Source organism: Opisthocomus hoazin, chromosome 12 (genome assembly GCF_030867145.1).
Source record: "Opisthocomus hoazin isolate bOpiHoa1 chromosome 12, bOpiHoa1.hap1, whole genome shotgun sequence".
NCBI classification, from domain to species: Eukaryota; Metazoa; Chordata; class Aves; order Opisthocomiformes; family Opisthocomidae; genus Opisthocomus; species Opisthocomus hoazin.
Window position 1 is genome coordinate 21,929,449 of NC_134425.1, and position 23,178 is coordinate 21,952,626.

A 23,178-nucleotide genomic window follows, 5' to 3' on the forward strand; every position below is an offset into this window, starting at 1 on the left:
TTTTCAGTTGCACAGAAGAGCAGAATCCCTGGCATCCCTTCCTCTCGCTCTGAAACGGGGGCCCGACCATAAAGACTTTACAAATCTCCTCAACCAGAGCAAGAAAGAAATTCTACAAGAAACTGCATCCCCATCTGCCAAACAGCCGCTTTTCTCCATGAAGCACTGTTTGAGCTGCCTGGGCAGGCGGTGACCTCCAGCAGCGGCAGGCAGACCCCTTCACTGCCTCCGCTCCTCCCAGCCTCCACAAGCAGGGTCAAAAAGGTGAGTTCAGTGCCTCGGCTCGTCCCCCCAGGAGGCAGCGAGGCGGGCGAGGATTGACTCCGCTCCAGGGTGCTGCGTTTAGGAAAATGTGAACCGCAGCAGGCAGCCTCCAGGCCCCCAGGCAGAAGAAGAATCTAAAAAGGTACTGTAGTACGTTTGCCTACGCAACCGAAGCGAGGAGGCCAAGTGAACGCAAACTCATTGCTGCCCGTGAGGAAACACAACGATTTCTGGAATGGGTGATGAAATGGGAAAGCAGCACCTTCCCAGAAACCACAGGGTGTGGAGTCAGGCTGCCACAATTAGCAACCACCAACAAGCAAGTAACACGCACAAAGGCTTCCACCAAGGACAAGATCGTTACTCAGGTAGGTTTTCATCCAGAAAGGAGCAATATTAAATACCAATTATAAATTAACATGAATAAATGGAGTTCCTGATACAACAATCACTGGTGAATAGATTTAGCTTTGAATAAAACTTCCAGACCATATTTGCAATGACTATGACAGAAATGAAAAAAAAAAACATTTTGAAAAAGGGAAGGGAGGAATGAAAAGGAGTGAATACAGTGAAGAGAAAGTTTTAAAACAATAAAGGAAGTAGTCAATAAAGACAACATTTCAAAAAGATTTAGCACAATTGTTAAAAAAAGTGTAAGAACATTCAGCAAAGGAAAGAACTGAAACAAAACAAAAGCAAGTTATGTTACTCAAACAGCATTTAGCAAACAATAAATACAATTTATTTCACCAACACTCTGCGGGTACAGGAACACAGAAATATTAGAACAAGTTAAATACTAGTAGGATTCCTGCATGCACATTTGAAGATGACTTGGTTAATGCTAAGAGGCTAAATTAACATTTTTTTTCCTTAAAGGTGAGATTGCCTGCATTTACTTTACAGTGTTGGCTAAAAAAGGAATTATGCAAGGAATACAGTGAAACCAAGCAGGTGGAGCACCAGACGGACTGTTCTTCCGTACCTACAGATACAACCATTGTTCTTGCCAAGTCTTGAATTTTTCAAACTCCCCTTCAATCTTTTTCACTACCAACAGCCTGTTTCTCTTTACAGTGTTCACAGAAAAAGTTTTTAGAACTCAGTTTACTGATCACCAGGCAAATGCTGAGCATGTTAAAATAAAGTAATATATCTTTCTCCTAAAAGATCTATTAAGAAAAAAAATCTTAACCGTGAAGACTTTTCTGGCTTAACACGTGGGTTTGCATTAGCCTTTGAATCCTCTCAAGTGAGACCAAGAGATCGTTTGTGACTGAAATGCACCATAACAATCTCCAACGGCCAGACTTTGAAAGGCACCTTCAAATGCTCGTCTAGTCCCTTCTGTTTTAAAGGAAGGGTAAAAATAACAGAGGCTGAAGAAAACTAACCTTATCCAAGACCTGCAACTACTCAAAATTTAAACTCGTTTTGCTCAAGGCAGTAAATAATTCAAATTAAATGCTATAGATCAGTTATAAACATCACTGTACAGGTGGGGCTGACACAATTAATCCAGCAAGTGTCATGTTCATGTATTTTGTCATGAAGAAAAGGAAATAAGAGGGAAAGCCAGAAAAAGAAACAGCAAAAAAGAAACCTATCACGCTCGGAAGATTTTCGGTATTCTATAGAACATTTCAGTACGTTTCATACTACGCTGCATGCAGCGCAAAACTTTAGCATAAAGAATAAAAAGCAATTTTTGCCTGTCACTTATGTACCAAAGCAGAGGACACACATTCCACCCACAGCCCATTCAAAACACAAGCCAATGTGTTTGTTCAGATTCAAGAAAAACATTAACAAGACAAATATCCTTCACTTCTGACGAGTCAAAACCTGACATAATTTCCTCAGCCTCTTACCCAGGAGTTTTGCAATGATGTAAACTGCCTGTCCCCACAAGAAAAACTTGCCATCGCGTCCATTGTTACTTGGAAACCGTTTCTGACTGCCAGGGTTCTTCTTTTCCAGTTCAACAAAATCAGCTGGCACATGGTAATACTTGGGTACAACAGGACACCCTATGGAGATTTAAGTTAAGTACAGTAAGTAAATAAATTCCACTCCCCTTCTTATTGATTACGTTCCCCTAATAAAGCTGAAGTGGAGGCAAAACAGGAAAAATTTTACCCTAGCAGCAATTTGATTGAATAGAAGGAGTGTTGTCATTCACTGTAACCTCTCAAAACCACAATCAGTGTGGGAATTCCAGGGCAATAGAGTACATTACATTACTTTTCACCAAATATTCCCACAGGATTTCTTCCCAGAACACACACGTTGTCTGTGTAGCACCTTACCGTGCAAAAAGAAAAAAAAACATTTTTCACTTAAAGCAAGTACACATAACAAACCCTAACCAAAAGGAACAAAAGCTGCATTAGAGTGAAACACCTGGGTTTTTTCTTCCCCACACTTAACACCAGCTAAGTATCAGACAACTTTTTACAACCAAAATCTTGGCCAAAAGTAGTCACACATTTAATTCAATGAAAATCATAATTTTTCGCAAGTATGCAAAACCAAATCAAAACCAGCATTTTTATTTTGAAGCATCATGAAACAAAATGGCATAATTTTATCATCGGAAGATGGCAAATCTTGTATCTCTAATTATGCCATGAATATTACTGATCATCGTAGATTAATAACCTTTATTTCAACACTTTTTAAGTGGACAAGAGTCAGGAATTTAGAAACATAATTATAAATGATTGACCTAGTTATATGCAATACAAAAGCAAATTACTATGCTTTTTGCAAAATTAAATTTCACCTTAATATTGCTTTAGTTCTGAATTTAGTTGAATAAGGAACAGGTGATAAATAGAATAAAGTTGCAGCGTCTATTTGCTTAGACAAAAGAAAAAATTACTGGCAAGAAGCTGAGAAAAATTGAAAAGCGGGAGTTACTAGACTATTCAAATGAGTGAGGCATTAAAACACACCCAGAAATTTTAAGATGAGACATTTGTGATGATGTTCAATAAGAGGAGCCACGAACTTAATTTAGTGTCCATGGAACTTCAGATACTCATTGATAATCAGAAAAAAGCAATGATCAGCAAGGTCAGAAAATTTGCTATGTAATGAAAATTTGGTAAGGAAGTGTTTGTATTTCTTACAGAAACTAGTTCACTTCAGCAAGTATTTTAAGTTTAATGAACAAGTCAGACTAAAATATTCTGCATCTACTTGTGTACCTGTACCACAGACACCAAGAACAGGTGACTAAAGAATCTGAGTTTTAAAATTGCATTGTCAGTATATTGAAGCTTGTTCTGTTCTTAGGCCATTTTTTTTTTCCTCTCACCCAAACTTCTGGTCTTTTTTTTTACTGAATTTTGGATGGATGTGCCTGTAGGCCATCAATAGCCTTGTACTCAGTTCCACCAAAATTCTGGGGTGCATAATTTAAGAAAGAGACTGTTTATATTAAAACTAACAAGTTGCCACTTTCGCTGCTCTAAGCTAGAAACAATTCCATATGTGTATGCCAAATTATTTTTTATATCTTGTGACTTTGAGAATGAATGATGCAAGTAATTGTCAACCATACCCAGGTGGAACACAAACAAACTGACTGTTGATAGTTACTATTTTCCTGCAACGCCACAGTGAACTTTCTAAATAACAAAGCACAGGCAAAAGAGGGAAGGAATGGCTGGGTGCAGAGTAAATCTTACATTTGTATCAGCAGCATTTTTCCAGACAACATTACTTTTATTATCACACTTTATGATGCAATGTATCTACATGAAAGAGATTATTTAGTATTAGTATTTTGCCATCAGGAAACACAGCGATTTTATTACTTCTCCTTTGCTCTGACTGCAACATCCATTACTAGGAATGTCAGTATTTTAATAATTTCAGATAAATAAAAAGTTAGTGTTTTAGAATAATGGTTATCAGATAATACCTTCAGATGTATGTTGAAGCAAAGGATCCAGAAGATCCTGATACTCCTTTACTTGTGCAGGATTTCCTCTAAAAACTCCTAAAAATAACCAAACAATACTAAATTTAATGGAAGAAACAACTTTCCGTGAGCTTAATGTTCATAAAAGAAGACAAAAAAAATCCAGTGATTATTTTTCAATGGGGTAGTGCCTACACACTAAATAGTTCAGGCAAAGTAGAAGACTAAACTGTAGATGCTCACTTACTGCTACAGCTAAATCTCACAAAGATCATGAATCACTCTTACAGCTTAAACTGAAATCGACGGTCGGGATCGCAATGCTGTGAACTTACAGAGGCTCGGGAGCTGGACCCAGACAACCGGCCCCGCTAGCTGCCAAGACCTGCTGTAATTACAGCAGAAGGAAGAAGCAGAGCCTGTGGGCCAGGGTGGAGGCAAGCAGGCTGGCTCTAAATCTTTAGGACAGAGTTGCAAACTGATTTAGAAGCGAGGTGCCTAGGAATCCCAATAAATAAATACAAAAGGAATTTGAAGTAGTAAATTGAGAAATTCCCCTCCAAAGAGGAGATGGAATGTTTGCATTGATAATTTATATAGGTGTTATACCCTTGTATTATAGAGGTTCAGAACTGCTAACACACCTTGAGCTATTAAACAGAACAGTCAACTCTATGAGCTGCTTTTGGGGAGAAGTTGGTAAGTTTGGGAGTACCAGTATCTGAAATTATTTTCTAGCAGAACTCAGTCATCCCAGAATGAATCTGATGAATACTAACATGACCGATGTTCAGTTCACCAAAAGTTCTTACATGAAAAGATGTATCAAAAATACCAAAAGTATTCCTGTTCATCAAGGAAAACGTGGATGAACTTCACAAGTCACACTAATGTTTTAAAACAGAACATTTTTTAACATTTAAAGGTGAACATGTCAGATGAAAACTTTTCACTGTACACCTTTCACTCATTTCCTTACACGGTTTTCCTTTTCAATTATCATATTCTTCCACATTATTAAAAATAGCTGTAATGTTTCCCTCCTTATCTTACCTTAGAAAATTACCATAATCCTCTACATTCAACCAGAAATGTAAAATAGCTTTCAAAAATGCTATTCAAACATGCGTTATCCAAAAAATAGTCATATTGATTTATTTAGTTCAATCCTTTCCCACAGCTACAGATGCTTATCTACTACCCAGAGAGTCCTCAATCATTTCCTTTTGAGAAAAACCCCAACGGGAAATTAGTACTACAGCAGTTTCTTGTATTCTTAAGAAGGGTGATTTCTGAAAGGCAAAAATAAGACAAAAGGAAACCACAGACTCATTCACTGAGAACAAATATACTAGAACATCTTTCTTAAAAAAAGTTTCGATATGTTTTTTGTTAGATATGTTTATGTGCATGTGATATGTATTTATGTATACATACAGACGTATTTATGGGTATGATATGTTTAGGTATGTTATTTGTTGGTCTTATGTTTAAGTTTAGGTATGTTTTTTGCTAGTATATGTATCAATAAACATATATTAAAAAGTCACAAAACCTTTTCTTTTACATTATTCTAAGAATATCCAATAAATTATTCTACTGAAAAGCCAGAGTGCAGTAGAAAGCTGGAGTCTGACTACTGTATGGAGAGTTCTTGCTTCCCATGGCTCTCCAATGCTCTACCCAAATGCAAAGCTTGACAAGCGGTGTTCATTACATTTGTAAATACTCCCAAGTATATACACAGGAAATAGAATCACTTGCCAAGAGAAACAAATGCAATGAAAGTCTGTACACAGAAAGCATGTCTTTAAGTGATGCACTGACCTATTTTCAAAACACTTGAGCACAGTCATGACTTTAAGAGCAATATGATATTCTGACTATTTGTAATTTTGTCTTAATGGCAGATTCTGTAGAGAATAAAAAGATGCATTTATGTGATAATACAAATGCTTTCGTATTTAGAATCGTCCAGCGAAGATAACAGTTGGGTAATAATGATCATCATCCACAAGGAATAAAACAGTGTTCTCAGGACTACTAGAAAATGCATAACTAACTCAGTAGTATCTACTTGCCAGAACTGCTTTAACTCTCCATATCTTAAAAATCTTAACAAGCTGTCATTGACAGAACAGAAAAGTTAATGAGTTAATTAGTTTGTCTTATAAAAGAAAGTATAAGTAAATATATAGTTACTTGAATATGTTCTGCTAATCTTTCAAAATGGAAATTATGAAAGAAATTTTGCTGATGTGAACAAAATTGGGGGATTATGGACTACGATTTATAGGACTCCTTCCTTCCTTATTTAATGGAGCACGGTCCCACTGGTACACAGGTAACAAAATCCAGCCATCAGGAGTTACCCGCATACTCAGTAGTTTTAATTTAGTTTGCTGAAAAGGCTTTCCTTTGTACTCCACAAGTGTGCTAGATGGGCAAACAGCCTTTCAGCTGAACCAGTATTCACAATGTAACAGCTTGAGGTTTTTTCAACCTTTTCGTTACAAAGACTTGCAGTTTAAGTCACTCTGTATATGCGTCAGATTTTGCATTAAGGAAGCTTGTGGATTTGGAGATGCACGAAAGCTACTAGCAGAGTTGTTCTATTTGATGAAATTGTGGTACAGGAAAAAAGACAAGGACAGTATGTGCAAAATACGTATTTTGTACTTTTTCTTTGTAATACAAGAGTAAAATGCTTGCTTTATTCTTCTGTTAACTTCAGTTGAGGATGATTCTCTTTCTTGTTCTTCCCAAAACTGCAAGTGGGCAGCATTAAATGTCAGTGCCTTTCTCCTCAGTTTTGGGCATCACTCTTCGAAAAATGTCAAGCATTCATTTAGAAAAATCAATTGTGAAACCTTACTACATCTTCAAAAAAAAAAAAAAAAAAAAATTTAATCTGTGGGTGGCCACAGCGGAGTCCAGGCAGAGATCAGATTTCTATGCCCCTCACCATCTCTGTCTGAAAACCATTCCACATACTAAAGCGAAAAAACCCAGATGAACAGATTTTCATCCATTTACAAATCTTTTTGATGGCTATAACCCTTACTCATTTTCTTATTCAGACTTGTTCTTCTGCGTGAGTTTGAGCTTCCATCCTGAAATCACCCTGTAAACATTTTTGGTATGTCGTCTATCCTCAAGACAAGGTCTAGGTAGTGGTATTCTCATTGTTGTTGTTGCGGTTTGGTGGTTGTTTTTTGTGTGTGGGTTTTTTTTTTTTTTCTTTTTATATCAGGCTAGCTTGCTACATGGAAAAACCTGGCCAGGAAGCACAGACATTTCAAAGAGAAACTAGGCCTTTTCTGGTTCACTTTCTTCTCTTCTGAATTCTGCTTCAATTACCACAGAATATCCAACCTGAAAAGACCTGCTGAAACACTCAGTTTGTCAATCCGTTCTCTCTTCCACTTCCTTTTCTCTCATGTGCTGCTGTGAGGTTCTGATACACTGTCAAAGTTTTTAAGGCTTAAAAGGCAATGCAGGACTGAATGTCACAGACTTAAGCTCTAAAAAACCTGTATCAGGTTATATTCTAAAAACGGTTCCCACTAAAAATGCTGAAATATAGGGGGTTGGGTGCTTGGAGTTTTTAACCCATGAGTCAGAACTCTCAATGAGACATTTAGTGTCACTGCATTATGGTTTATTTTAGCAGGACAGGAAAATCATTTTTTATCTTTCGTCTAAGGGCTCATCTCCCTAATGTCTTTACAGAACAGTAATGTAAAACCGTACTTACCATCAATTATCATGAAAATAAAAAACAGAGGGAATTCACACTCAATGCCATCAAAAAGCTAAAAAGAAGAAACATTAATCAGATATTTCATCATTTTGGCTTAAGGAAACATATTTGAATATCCCATTGAATAATTTCAAAGTAACAAAAGACAAACACGAATGCAGAAACATTTTAGTACATCAGCTTTTCATTCAGGTTGCAGCTTCTTAATTCTATGGGCACTTCAATTGTGCTTTTACATACTGTAAAATGAGCTGTGGCTCATTCTCAAGCAGAATATTTATATAATCTACGTTTTATTTTCCACAGAGAAATTTCTGGGGAGGAAAAAAAAAAGTAAATTTTCATTTAGATCACCTTTACTGATAAATACTGTGGTCAAAACCAAAACTGTTTTCTATACACTCAGACTGTAGCCAGCTGTGAAATTAAATAGAATGATAAATAACTTCCTTATTTGTTACATGAAATCAGCTGTACCCTAAACGTAAATGGAAGCACATTCATTACAAAACAAATCAATGACTAACTTGCTGACTTAGCAATCTCTAAGAACTGCACATGCCAAATTACAAAATGCATCTCCATGCACCTCCTCCCCCTCTAACAGGGGTGTCCATTATCGTTTCCTTTTCTTTTGGGTTTTGGGGGGGATTTTGGTTTGTTCATTTTTGTTTCTTTTTTGCAGTACCGCCTACACATTTTAGAAAACCAGAATTTTCCTTACATAGGCCAGGCATTCCTTTACCTTAATTTCTGCTGGTTTATAATAACGTCGTGTTTTGTCCTCCAGCGCTGTTCTGTACCCATCTCTCAGAAATCTTTTAAACCCATATTTTCCTTTCAACTTTCTAACAATTTTATCTAGTGTTTGACTAAACAAAACCTCATCATCCAAAGCAAATGCAGGATAACTAAGACACGGCAAAAGAGCTGCATCAGTATTCTGTAGAAGGAGAGGGAAAAACAGCACATTACAAATCTAATTAGATCTCGAACAATTATTTGATGCACAAGCAAAGACTGTTTAAGTAAGTGAAATATACACTTGGAACATTATCTTACCTTTTTCAAAATCATAGTACTCCTAGATTAAAAGTGTGCAAAATAAGACTTCTAAAGATGTGTAAGGAAAAACTACAAATCCAATATTCAGATACACGATTTAGAAGAGAACTCATTTGACTCAGAATCTGACCTACTTTACAGTTTAAAATCTGCAGGGATAAATGAATAAATTCTAGAACTTCATGGTTTTAGAAACAAAAAATATCCTTCGGGTTATTCCTGGAGGAAACACAAACATTTGATTATCCTATGCTCAAAAAGAATCACAAACATTTTATAAAGGTGCAATGCTGAGAAGTTACTATGATTAAATCGTCATTTCTATAAAGCTTTTTCAGGAATATTCTTCAGGTGCTGTAACAAACAAGCCTATCTGATTTACAATTAGGGTGATGAGGGAATAATTTCAGGAAAAAATCAGTAGCCGTTCTCAAGAATTACGTGCAACTATCATGAATTAAAACCACAAGAAAAATTACTAACAAGAGCATCACCACTACAGGTAAGCTTACAGAAACACAAAAAGTAGCTGACAGTGCCTTTTATTTTAATTATCCAGTATTACAACTCTGCTATAATTCTTCTATACAATGAGTAAACTATTAATGTTGAAGATTAATAGTCTGTTTCATGAGCAAAAATGCTATCATATCCCAGAAAGAACAAAAAAGCAGTAGAACTCTATTATCACTGTTTAAATTACTGATTTTCAAAAACCAAATTTACCTTTGATGGTAGTACTGAACTAGAGGTTTTTTTAATTGATCTGTACTTATGTCACTTAGATTTACTCACTGAGGAAATATTTATTTATAACAGTAGCTTATAATAAAAAGAAATCCTCCGTATTCACCCAGTTATGATAAGCCAACCTTAAAGGCTTCTTTTCTCAACAAAAGAATGAATTAAAGCTAAAATAAACTGTTTCAAAAACACAGGCACGGAGTGTACAGTGTAAACTAGGCCAAAAGAAAAACAATCACCAAGACTGCAAACCCTTCTTAAGTTACTGCAGATCATTATTATTTTTAAATTTATTTTAAAGTTGTTTAGAAAGCTACCATTTTAACCTGAATATTCATAAAACAAAGAATGCCACCATACTTCCACTTCAGAGAAATGACACCACAGTGACATTTAAGCAGCAAAAATGTCACATCTTCCCAGTGAATTCCTATCTCTATCAAGCAGAACACAATGGCCATCACAGAACTAAGAATTACATTCACATCCATTTATTTTCTCCACGCTCTGTTGAGGTGAATTTCATTTAATTACTTACATGAGACCTTGACTCTCGGGGCAGCAATGAGCAAAGAGTCTGTCTGTTACGGTTATGGGCATCAAAATCCACAAATATAACAGACCAAGAGCAGCCCTGTAAACAGAACATTAAATTTATTTAAAAGGAAGGGACGAGAGGTTAGCACGTCCTGGTGAAACTAACTGGTTCTTGGTTTTATTTAGGTTATGTTGTAATAGTCACAGATAATTTTAGTCAGAAAACGTACCATAACATCAAGTTGCAAACATTTTGAATTTTGAAATGTATTTAAATATAGCCAAAATTAGAGGGTTTTCTCTACTAGTGATTCTGAATTATACGATTTATTCAAGCTATGAACTCTGTCATTAATTCTTGAAAAACAATTACTGTATTAACAACAAACCAAAAAAAGTAGTTGTCCCTCCCTGTGATTGCAGGAAATGTTCCAAATAGTGATGCTGAATATTTCACTATGTCAGTCTGAACACAAATAATCGGATACTCATCTGAGGTACTCATTCAGAAAAGAACTTCCAGAGCAAATAAAAATTATCTACCTTTCAGCTATTGTAAAGTCTATGTTATCAACATCAACTCCTTAGGAAAACCCATTTCCTAGTAAAATTCTGTAATTTTACACCATATCTCTCTGTCAGCTTCTTGATACTTCCCAAAACACTCAGAAAAATTCCCACAGTTGAGATACTTTTAAATGCTGTTTATTCCAATTGCTTGGAAACTCAATGCAGCTTGTTAACAAATGGACATCTTCATACTTGTTGTAATTCATAATGAATCTCCGCATCACTGTCCCAATGGAAGATACATTCAATACTGAGCTCATTCCATTACTGTCATACATACCATACAACAGATTTTCATAAATTCACCAAATTACTCCTAAAAAGCAGTGAGTCTCTTTGGTTCACTACTCTCTTAGGAAGACTGTTCCAGAACCCACCCTCTCTAACTATTAAAAACTTTAATTTCCAACCAAGTTTCTAACATAACTATCTAACCACCCTTCTTTTTGTGCCAGTACTAGCATCCACTTGGCTTTCCAAACAACTGAGGTTTTTTTTCTTTCTTACTCTTTACCCGCACTCTAATTATACATAGCTATCATACAAATAGTCACCTCTTGCTTTGCTAGACTAAACAAAACATGTTTTTCCACTGTCCTCATGGAAAATAATCTCTCTGTTCTCTTAATCATTCCAGGAAGGTATATCAAATAGTGCTGAGATAAGAATGTACATAAATAATTGCATTAGCTTTGATGATTTGTTATTTTCCTACTTTCTTCTTAACCCAGATTCTGATTATCCACAAATCTCCAAATTCATCTACAAACTCTGAGCGCACTCTGTCTACACGTGTGAACATGCAGTTTCAAAATCTGTGCTTCAGTAAACGACTCTGCACGGATTCAGAAGCAGACTAATTTGCATTTCATAAAACCACAAGCATCTTGTTTTACAACTGAACTATTTTTCATGTCTCTAAAGACTGTAAAGTTCTGTAGTAAAGACACCTCACAAAGGCTTGATTTTTTTAACACATAATTTTTTCCACACACATAGCTCATATACCTATTTGATTATACTATGACTGTGTGAAACAGTGTTCATCTTGTCACTAGCAGAACTTCGGACAATACGGTGACTTCAGGATCTGGCTACGATCAATGCACAGTTAAAGATTATAACAGAATTCTTACGCCAATGTCATACATATTAACTACCTCCTATAGATTTATTGTTTCAGAGATACAATACACTGGGAACAAATTTAAGAAATTTAGCATATGATATAAAGCAAAATAAAGAAACTATATAGCTTCTTTGTTATACTGAAAATTCTCTTCTCAGTGTGTAAATAAATCTTTTACTGAGGAAACATTCTCTTCTCAATGTGTAAATAAATCTTTTACTGAGGGAACATTAGGATTACAGCTTGACTATTTTTATGCTTTGGACTCCCATTTTTTGCAAAATATTTCTAGTATTATGGAGATGGAAATGAACAGCATTTAAAAACCATGAATTAACTCCTTTTTACATTAAAGCATGTAAGATTTAGATTAAACAAAAAGCCAATTATTTTTCAATTCATACCTGTTCTCTATTGTATCTGGCACCTAGAAAGTATAGCAAAGGATGCACTAAAATTATCTGAACATCAGTTAAGCAGTGGTTTGTTACAGAGCAAAAAGTAGCATATTTCTTACAGCAATATATTCTTTTTTGATGTTTTCTAGAATTCAGGGAGGAAGGGAAGGAACAGTTAATGTGAATATCAACAGTAAGTACCTTCATTTTGTCTTCTCTGGGTGCATCCACGAACGCACAGGGAAACCCTGTGCCCTCCCCTGATACACTCAAAGATATATAACACCCAGGGACGTGTGAGAGCACAGCTACAACACCACAGATTTGTATTTATTAGTCTCCTCCAGCAGCCAGAGTGCGAGTGAAAAAAACTGCAGGAAAAGGCTGAGCAGCATGCCGTCCTCAGCAGCGATCTGTGCAGGCTGCACTCCCGCAGTCGCAGGTGCACACAAGTTCCTCTCGAGGGGCTCCACAGATTTCTGAAAGCTCCTGAACGCAGCTGGAGCTAAGCACAAAGGCAAACCCTGCTGCAGGCTGAAGGTCAAAATGGTTTCTGTTTATGCCAAGTATCTTGGAAATTAACTCTCACAGCATTTAAACTGGTTTTGCTTCAGCAATTTATTCATTTTTTTCAGAATTTAGTAAAAAATAATTTGGAAAAAAAACTAGCAGACACATTTACTGGTGCTTGAGACTGCTGGGACAGTAAAGATCGTAGATATATGTTTTTTCTGAAATATGACAATGTGCATACAACATCTGATCATTATTTAAGATCCTTACTAGCTCCTAGTTCTTAACACGTAACATCGGTTTTTAAAATGTACATAGAGTAAACCCAAACCAGACCAAACGGCTAAGTCTTTCTGAAACACGGTATTTGTGTATGCATAAAGAGCACTTTCATACTTCTCCACTCATCGCCAAACAGCCATCGATCTTTCCTGAGGAGTGGATTCTGAATAGAGTCTATTGTGCTACAGTACTACTACAAAGATACAGCTGCAAAAAAAAAAAAAAAAACAACCCTACAAAAAAAACCAACAACCCATAAGCAAGAAACCCACCATGAATAGGTATCCACAAAAAACGTAATGGATACCTAAGTCTATAGAGTCAGAATCCTTGTTTAGTAGGATCTCCTGTTTTATGCCATGAGAGAAAGAAGGTTCTATTAACAGTAAGTTGTATAGATTTTCATCAATAGACAAGATTGTTTAATAGATCATACTTCCATGTCATTGGTCACTATTTAAACCCAATTGTAACTTATATTTTTCATTCCAGGCATCTGAATAGCTCTAAAAAGTTTTAGTTTAACCATTGTTTTCATATTTATAAACTAAAAGGAAGAACTTTTTGTCCAATAGTGCTAATAATTATTTTATATGACTGTTATGAGCCATACTTTCCATTTAATCAACAGAAAAATGGAGACACAAATAACTAAGAATGTTTTAATAAATCAAACAGTGCAGAAAGGAACTTGGAATGCAACTGGGACTGTCACCCAGGCACACCTTTACAGCTGACCTAGCTTATACTCATTAGCTCAATCAAAGAGCACCTGAGCATTCCCCTTCGCCATTTACCATTTTACCATTTATATCTTCTGTCCCTTGTACTACTTTCTCTATGGCAAACCAGTGCATTTAATCCAGTTTCTTAAAGCTGAGTATTTGAAACAGACAGGTATCACAATCTGAAAGGCAGCTTCTTCTCACGGAGAGCACAGGTATTACAGTAAGAGGGGGAAAAAAAAATCCTATCTTGAAGCCAGCAAGAATATACGGAAGCTTCACACAAAAAATATACAAATAGTACTTCAAGTCAATGCCACAACTGTAAAATTATTAAGACTCAAAAGGATCATATACTGCCTAATTGCAGAAAAAAATAGTTAAGTATAAAAACCAAGCTATTCAGGTAAACCAGTGTCTTTTTTTTAACATACATTTCAAGTGTTACTCAACCCTGAGACAAAGCATGCTTCATCAATTAATGTTTACTTTGTATAAAATACAGACACTTGGGCATGTGAGCAAGGTCTGTCAGTTACAAGTCAAAAAGGATGAATGATTCCAAGAAAACAGTGCAATATGGAACCTTTATTTAAGTGTGATGAGCTCCCCACTTTGTGCCCAACCTGCCCTCCCTTCCGCACAATTCACAGACAAGACTCACCAGCAAGTTCTATAACTATTTCTACACACCTCCGATGCTATCCAACTTTCTTTTTTACCCTTCATTTCCATTCATTAGTAACACCAACAGCTTGACAATGACATATCTCTTACATTTGTAAATTTTCTAGATCATTAATTTGGAAGAGTATTCTTTTATTTTACCTACAGACTACTGCAGGTATAATATCTGAAAAAAGATGCACATAGATTGGGAATACAAGTCAGAGATAAAAATCTAAGTAAAGGCTTGCTTTCTTAATTGATCCAAGTCATGCGAAAGGATGAGAAAAGACTTTACCACTATGCAACATACTGAAACTAAAACCCAATAAACCAGTGGGATTATGTATAAGTAGCTTGTTTAAAGTCTCAGTCAAAAGCCACAAGAAAGAACAAGACAGAAGTAAGGTAATACTTGTAGGTGGAGGTATTATGATCAACAGATACAATTCTGCAAGAAAAAGCTTTTTGGCAACCAAGTCCTTTTTCAGAGTAAGACGCAAACATTTTAGATTATTTTTTTTTTAAGGAAAAAAGTCCTTCTTGATAGTAAGGGCACTTACAATTTTATCAGACAAATTCTGTACCTGAAACAGCAGCACTCAGTTTGCTAACTAACTTTTTTTAAAGCTGCAATCTAAGAAACTGGAATCTAAATTCTTTCTAAATATCCTCTGATCCACAGTGTAAATCATTACTGCTAAAAAAAAAAAAAAGAGAGAACAAACATTTTTATTACCTGGTTTCCAAAGAGATTGAAACCATTAATTGCTTCTAAAGCTGCTTTTGCCAGTCCGACGGAGCTGAGGAGAAAACAAAATGACAACAAAAAAACCAGAGTTATCATAATTCAAGCCCAGACTAAAATATGACATGTTTGACAGCTTTCAGAGCTTTAATCGTTTCTTGATTTGAATTTTGTGCTTAAGCTTTATGTTAATAAAATCATGAAGCAGCAAATTTTGGGTTGTTTGGTGGTGGGTTGCTTTGGGGTTTTTTTTGAAAAATACTTTTCAGCATTTTTATTTGTCTTCAAATGTCAGAGACCATCTGGAAAAAGCACTTCTGCTCTCACCTTGCTACTAGACACCTGGCATTATGTATTTCAAGGTCTTGCTAATAGTATATTAACAGAAGATTTACTTCAGCACATTTTTTCAACCCAGCTTTCAAGCACTAAACTTAAAAGACTGATTTCTGCCTAGCTTTTGATACAGTAAAAGAACTCATCAATCTGGATTCAGAAAAGGAGGATTCTCTGCTGTCAACCATACAGTGAAACGTCTTTTATTTCATTTACTCCATGACTAGTATCTATCACAACAAAAACAAGATCCAGAAATACTATCAACAAGCTTTGAAGTTAGCAAGTTCATGTTTAAAGACATTAAGCACTGGTCATATCTACTAAAATCACTAATAATGACATAATTTAAAAATCAAATTATATATTACTGATTATGAAAATTATACAGAACATATAAAAATATACACAAAAAGACTTTTGCAAGGCTGTTTCATTAACAGTAGTCTTCGACTTTCCTTATGATTATTTAAAAAAAAAAAAGAGAATAAGCGTTCTCTCTCAACACACACACTTTTGATGATTTTTCTTAAAGAAAAGCTCAAGCTAAGCTAATAGAACTCCACATGCATTTGACAGTTTTATGTGAAATTTGAAGTATGACAGAGGGCAGAATTTTGAAATACTGTTTTAAAGAATACATAATCATAGATAGGCCAACTTCACATGTGTCCATTCAACTGCAATAAGGAGTTAAAGCATTAACATCCACATAGAAAGCTACATTGTTGGACACTGATTCAAAAATTCTAGATGTTAATGTCATAGGACATCAAAGAGTAAAATATTAAACGAGCTAGTTCCTAACAGCACTGGAGTTTAAAAACATAATATATAATGCTACCAGATTTCTGTCAGTTCTACTATCGAATACATTCAAAGTAGGGAAATGACTCTGGACTGCTTACTACATGATGACATAAAAGTATAGGAACTAGAAATACTACAGAAGTCTAGGTAATAAAACTAACACATTTTACATTTTCTTAGGTGATGTGGTAAAACAGATTGAGAGCATCCAGCCAAACAAAGCCTAGTGTAATTCTTCCAATTTCCAACGTAAACTTTAAATTATGCCTTTGTCTCCACTTACATACAGTGCCTCTGACCGATGCATCTTTATCTGTCTCTGCTTCATTTCTATACAAACTACAACAGCGATTTATTGACTTCACTGATGCCCCATGTACTATCCCTAAATGTCTCTCCCAATTTTGAAGCTCCTCCTTCAGAATCCAGTTCCATCTTTCTCCCTAACTGACCATTCCTTTAGACAGGAGCTCTGCTTTCCAAGTAGCTTACAACTAATCTCAAATATTTTTAGTCAAAAAATGACAATAAATGAGACAATACAAAAGGAAGACAGTGGGATAACAGGAAAATATGGATGTCTACCTTGTTATCTTTAAAAGTTTACAGATCTGAAGACATAAAGCAAAAGCTTGAAAAAGGAAAAAGCAGAATTAATCGGGCTGACATGACAAAAGATTCAGAGTTAAAAAAGACCCAAAGGGTAAACAAAAATGATGGAACATAGTATGAGGACATGGATCAACAGTGCAGGAAGAAAACCTCCAACCTTAGCAAGACAGGAATCAGTGGGAATAAGACCTGAAAGTCTCATCGATGCATAAAGCCTTTCCCTATAAGGGAGAGGAAGCTGGTGATGCTGCCCTCGGCTAACAACCAGTTAGATGCAGCTACTGTGTTTTTTCCAACTGTGCACCTTATACAAATTTGGAGAGAAAAAAAACCAAACTAAACACACACACACACAAAGACGCACAAAACAAACAAACAAGAACATCTATGCTGCTATATATAGATGCTTGAAAAGTCTGAAGTTTTAAGAACTGGGACAAGTCCGTGGAAAACAGAATATACCAATTATAAACCCATAATATAGCAAGTTTATTTATTAGCACAGCAATTCCTTGAAATACTCTCTTAAAGAAAAAAAAGAACAAAAAAGCAGTTAAAAGTTCATATGGTTTTTTTTCTCTAAGATTGATTATCCACTCAGCCAACCACACTTTCCTTTTTCTTGCCATCTCGTTTGTGATAAAAATTACACAGTACTGCCAAACAAGGCATGAAAACCAAAACAGTTTGTCAGAGGATCCATATGCCAGACAACATGAGAACAACGCTGGCACAGAGACAGCCATGCCTGTGAAAAATTAAAGCGTCCTTAAGAGTCTGAGGGCCACAGTCCATTTGCAGGGAAATAATCAAATTAACAGTTAGGAATATGTACTTTCTGAACAAGACAGTCCTAGATATTTTGTTTATAAAAACAATTAATGAAGCAACACTGAGTTAGAAAAAATATTCAGAAAATTATCACTAATAATCCCCAACTTCTGTATAAGAGAAGATGTGATGTCTTCTGTGTAAGAATGTGATAGTATTGACAAACAACTGCACTAATTTGGCCCAAAAAATGTGTACCAACCAAACTGTCAGAAAACTGCAAACAGGGACTGTGTTTTAACCTTAATTCTCCTATATTCCATGTGGCATTTTGGGATCAGAGCAAACTTTTTACCTTAATGTATTAAACTGTACTATTTATTCCCGTAAAATATAAAATATCAGAAGCTTACTAACTAATCCATATTTTAAAGATGGGAGTCAATTATGATTACACAGAAAATACTGAAAATAATACAGTACAGAGTTACAGATTTTGTTTATTTTAAGTATCGTTTTATCTGGGTTGGTTTCAATATTAGAAGGACTTTAGACACCGATTTCAGACTCTATCATTCTTTAACTATTGCCAACAGGTTTATAAACCTCCACCTTCCTTTCTGAAACACTGCCAGAAATAGTACTTACGGGATTTAATTCTAATTGGTTCAACAAGAGAAAGCTGATTCGGTTAACTAAGTTCTGCTGTGAGCAGCTGCCACCAAACAGTGGTGAAATCCCTCTGTTTCACTATCTTCTGCTTATGAAAGCTTTTGGTACTGGCGAATGTGGTGAAGTAATGAACTGAACTCAGTGAAGTGTTGTGAATGTAATTATTTTTCTGGCTTTGTTTCAAATACCTAAACAAAAATGTAACTGCTCTAACAATTGTTCTGTTTTAATTATCACTTAGCAACTGATCAAACAAGTTGTCATGATGACTCAGAACAGAACTTTTCATAGGAGGTAAGTATTATTATCAAACTGCATACACAGAAAAAGAGAAATCCCACACACCGAAATCAGTATCACATGTTAAAATCTCACATTCTTCTTTTCCCTTCCAAACAACACTTTGAATATCAACAGCGAGATATTTTCAGAGCAGGGAAAAAAGTTACTGACATAAGGTAGAGAACTAATAGTAGTTCAACAGCAACAACCTTGTCTAGTGGAAGGTGTCCCTGCTCATGGCAGGGGGGTTGGAACCAGATGATCTTTAAGGTCCCCTCCAACCCTTACCATTCTATGATTCTATAACTGCTGGTATTCAGGTAACGTAAAACTACTCACCCTATCTATCTATCACACAACATAACACACTTCAGAATGAAGATCACCCTTCAGACACTTGTTTCATTCATCCTGACTAATGCCTTCCTGTTGGGCTCATGTCTTTCTACAGAAAATACATTCTTCACACTCTACAACTTAATAACAGAAAAAACAACTGTTTGACCAGTAGGAATTAAAGGCAAAAAGTATTTTAACAAGTATGTTCCTTCCTCCACTCAGCAAACCCCTATGAGCATGCTGTGTTAACCTGTGCTGGACTGTATTCCCAGAGAAAAAATCGCTTACTTGGAGATGGCCCCAAAACAAAGCCTAACCCAAACCCTCTTTAAATATTCCTCTGAAAATTTCACAGGATCATCAAGTCATTGTTGGGAAGGGACATATGGAACATTGTCCAACATGAAATCTCACTTGAAGCCAGTTATAACAACCAAGACCAATTCAAGTAAACCATAGCCTCAGCTAGACAAGTCTCAAAAGCCTCCAAGGATGGAGATACCGTAACTTCTTTTGAGTATCCTGCTCTGGTGCTTCACTGCGCTTCAAGTGAAAAGGTTTCTTCTTAATGTCCATACCGAAACTCCTCAGGTACAATCTGTAGACCTTACTGTAGCTGCCGACTATTGTGATTTGTCACAGATTATCAAGAGCAGTCTTGCAATCGTAACACTATGGGTAACATTTGACCTCAATCCATATTTGGGGCAGGCGAAGCTGAGACTAACCTAGACAAATCTTAATTCCAGTTTGCTAAAAAAGCATTAGTAAATTCACTCAAACATCATTCATAATTCCCAGTAACTTTTACTTGTTAGATTTACCCTCTGAGTAAAATATCTGAGAGCAAGCACTAAAATTTGCATATTCTTAGCAACTGCTAATCAAAACACACCTTAAGGAACATACATCCTTAATCCTCCCATCCACAGTTTCTTGCCTCCATCCAAGAACTGTGTAATTCAACTCGAACATCAAACACCAAAAGGGATGTTAAAAAAAACCCCAAACAACAAAACAAAAAAACAATCCTACAACAATAATAATAATTTCGTAACTAGACAAAACACAACAGAACAAGAACGGCACTACAGCAATGTAATACCTGCACCACAGAGAAAAGCAAGATCAAGTCTCTACAGTCTTAGATTTGGAATATGAAGATACTGCACTTTGGCAACTCCATTATTCTCACAGTACATATGGGAGATGTCAAAGACATTTTGCAGAGGTAGCATTCTGCTGAGTAGCAGATGCCTGGAGAACAGCTTGATCAAATGGTTACAGGACAAATTAATTTTTCAGAAGTTCAGCCGTATGGGAAGGGGATCACACTATAATAAAAGCTGTTACAAATCTTGTCTTTGAACCAGTTAAAAGACATCAATTTGCATACATCAGTGAAGACCTGGTCCACAGAGTGTTTCGCTATTTATCATTTATTAGAAATATTTTGAACTGTACTAAGACAGAATACCAAGACTGTGTAAAGACTTACAATATCTGCATCTTCTAACACAGGCCATAATTTGTAGCTATTATTCATGGACTTTGTATTATATAATATCTTCTTTAAAAAGAAAACCTCTTTCAATAAAAGACAAGAATGAACTTCTAACTCTGAAAGTGAACACACGCTGTATGTAGACTTACAGTGTGAGTTTTAAGGGCCAGGAGTACAGCATACTTAATACTGAAACTTAAGTGACTGGTTTGGAGTCTATAACCACTGAAGACAGACACACATCACTCATGACTAACCCTGATTAGTTATAATCACTTCTCGATTTCTTTTTTTGTTTTCTCTAGAGCTGTCTTCGGTAGATACACTACAACAGGAGCATAACAAAGTCTAGAGAATATTTTAGTGTACCCAGGGCTTCCTTTCGATGTATGTTCCTCTTCCATTTTTTCTGATTTACGAGAACAAGGGAAATTGTCTACTGGCTTCCTACAGTGAATCAGAGTATCAAGACGCACACAAGAAAAGATGAATTGGGGCAATACCCATTTCTGTTGACCAAAGTCTATTTTTTAAATCAGGACCAAACTGTGTACTGCCTTTTGTGCCAGCTCAATGATCTGCCAGATTGGCTCAGTCCATCTCATAAAACTTCACCCTTAGAAAAACCAACCTACAAACGTCAGTCGAGATTAAGACAAGACAACATGCCCACTTCCATCTGGTTGAAAGATGTTCAGTTTTCCCTGGAGGAAATTCACATACTGAATAACCAGAATGCTGCTAACAGCAGGAGACACAGGAGTTCCAGTGTTCCTTTGCGGATTTGTACAAGGTGAGATTCAGAGGAAGTATATGATTCCCTAAGTGAATGCTCATGTAGTCTGGCATTTGACAATTTTAGAGACACAGGAGGAAGAAAAATACCCAGCAAACTAATAAAGCAGATTATATAATAACAACTTGGAGTTTTGAGTTCTCATACTGGTACTACAGATCTACAAAGGCCCTGAAAAAAACACACCTAAACTAAGTGTTTTGCTGCAATGACATGTAATTATATCTACAGCTTAAAATACATGCCTGTATACAAACTAATAAAAATTATTTCATTCTGAAAAGAGAACACAGATTCATTTGGTAACATCAAAGACTGGAATAAACACATATGTATTATTTGCAAGCCCACGATAATTCTGATGATCAATGATATTTTAAAAATCTTAAGATATCCAAACTACAGCCATTTTTATGATTAATAAAACCTCAGAAGTCAAAAAGTGAAGAAAACAATAGTAATGCTAAAAAAAGCAAGTTGTCAGATTACAGATTTGATCCTTCAAGATAGCATGTGAGCAATCCCACTGAAGTGAACTGGACCACTCCAATATTAAAATGTCAAGAACATTCCCCCCTGCCTCCCGGGACGACTCAGAATGCCCAGTTACCTGTAGCAGCTGAAGAACCTGGAAAAGAACTTGTGCACTAGGATATTTGCCACAGTGTCCAGTGTCCATCTTCCTCCCAGCTTGGTGATGAGAAAATCTAGACTCATGATTCAACGACTTCTTAAATCAGGATATTCCTAAAGATTTTTGTGAATTCTACCTACTGCACAGGCCTCAAGAGTCTGAAATGTTCTGAACACAATTTTCAGAATTATATGCATGCAGCTGCACATAATTATTGGAATTTGAATACTCAAATAGCTAAGCATCTCTGTGGTTATTTCAGCACGCATATTATGATGAAATTATGCTTCACACTTTCCCAAAATACATCTCTTAGTCTTTAGAGAACCTTAATTTAGTTCAAACAGTATTTTAATGCATTACTATTTTTATCTCATCTCATGAATTCTTTTTACTTGTATCACATTTACTTGCTTTGACCATAAGAGCTACAGTCGCTCACCTACCTCGAATGTAGCTCTGGACTGCCATTGTTGTATTTACTTCCTCTTTCCCAGACACCAAAATCTGGTACACGATAGGCTCTTTCCACACAAAACACAAGATTTTGAATGAAGGACACCTACAGTAAAGAAGGAAAGAAAGAAAAGTGACTAAAGGAAAATGACAGCATATTTTCTTCTGGTTTTTTTTGTTTTGTTTTTTTTTTTTTTTCAAAAAGACAAAGTTGTTTTTCCTCAGCCATCTTAAATGTGCCTTCCAGACTTTTCCCCCTTGCCCCCAGAGAATGATGTTCCCAAGTTCAGATATTCTCTTTAAAGCAGGTTTTTATTCACAAACTACTGAGAGCTGTCCCAAATTAGGTGATGATGTGATTTATGAAAAGTTCCTACAAAGCCAGGGATAAAAATGATTTCATATTCAAGGCATGTATTTGAAGAGCTCCAAAAAGGTGGCATTTTGATCTTTTAAAAAAGATTTGCCCTAAAAACAACATCAAAGAGCAAAAGAAATTAAATCCTGAAAGAGTAGGACACAGAAATCTTGGTGCTGTTTCTTCATTCAAGAGAATTGATAGGCCAAAGCATATTACATTAGTTCCAGATAATACATACTTCTGCAGATTCAAACACACTCACTTATA

General features: G+C 35.9%; 1 protein-coding gene across 8 annotated transcripts in view; it reads right to left on the bottom strand.

Annotated features, from left to right (window-relative positions):
• PHKB (phosphorylase kinase regulatory subunit beta) overlaps positions 1 to 23,178 on the bottom strand; it is an 86,429-nt gene that overhangs the window by 39,822 nt on the left and 23,429 nt on the right. For all 8 annotated transcript variants that reach the window (XM_075434197.1, XM_075434196.1, XM_075434203.1 and 5 more), the window contains 7 exons: positions 22,541 to 22,656; positions 15,330 to 15,393; positions 10,309 to 10,404; positions 8,707 to 8,904; positions 7,956 to 8,013; positions 4,199 to 4,276; positions 2,139 to 2,297 (listed from right to left, as the gene is read on the bottom strand). In XM_075434197.1, the coding sequence (XP_075290312.1) occupies positions 2,139 to 2,297; positions 4,199 to 4,276; positions 7,956 to 8,013; positions 8,707 to 8,904; positions 10,309 to 10,404; positions 15,330 to 15,393; positions 22,541 to 22,656 (769 nt within the window). The remainder of the gene's footprint in view (positions 1 to 2,138; positions 2,298 to 4,198; positions 4,277 to 7,955; positions 8,014 to 8,706; positions 8,905 to 10,308; positions 10,405 to 15,329; positions 15,394 to 22,540; positions 22,657 to 23,178) is intronic.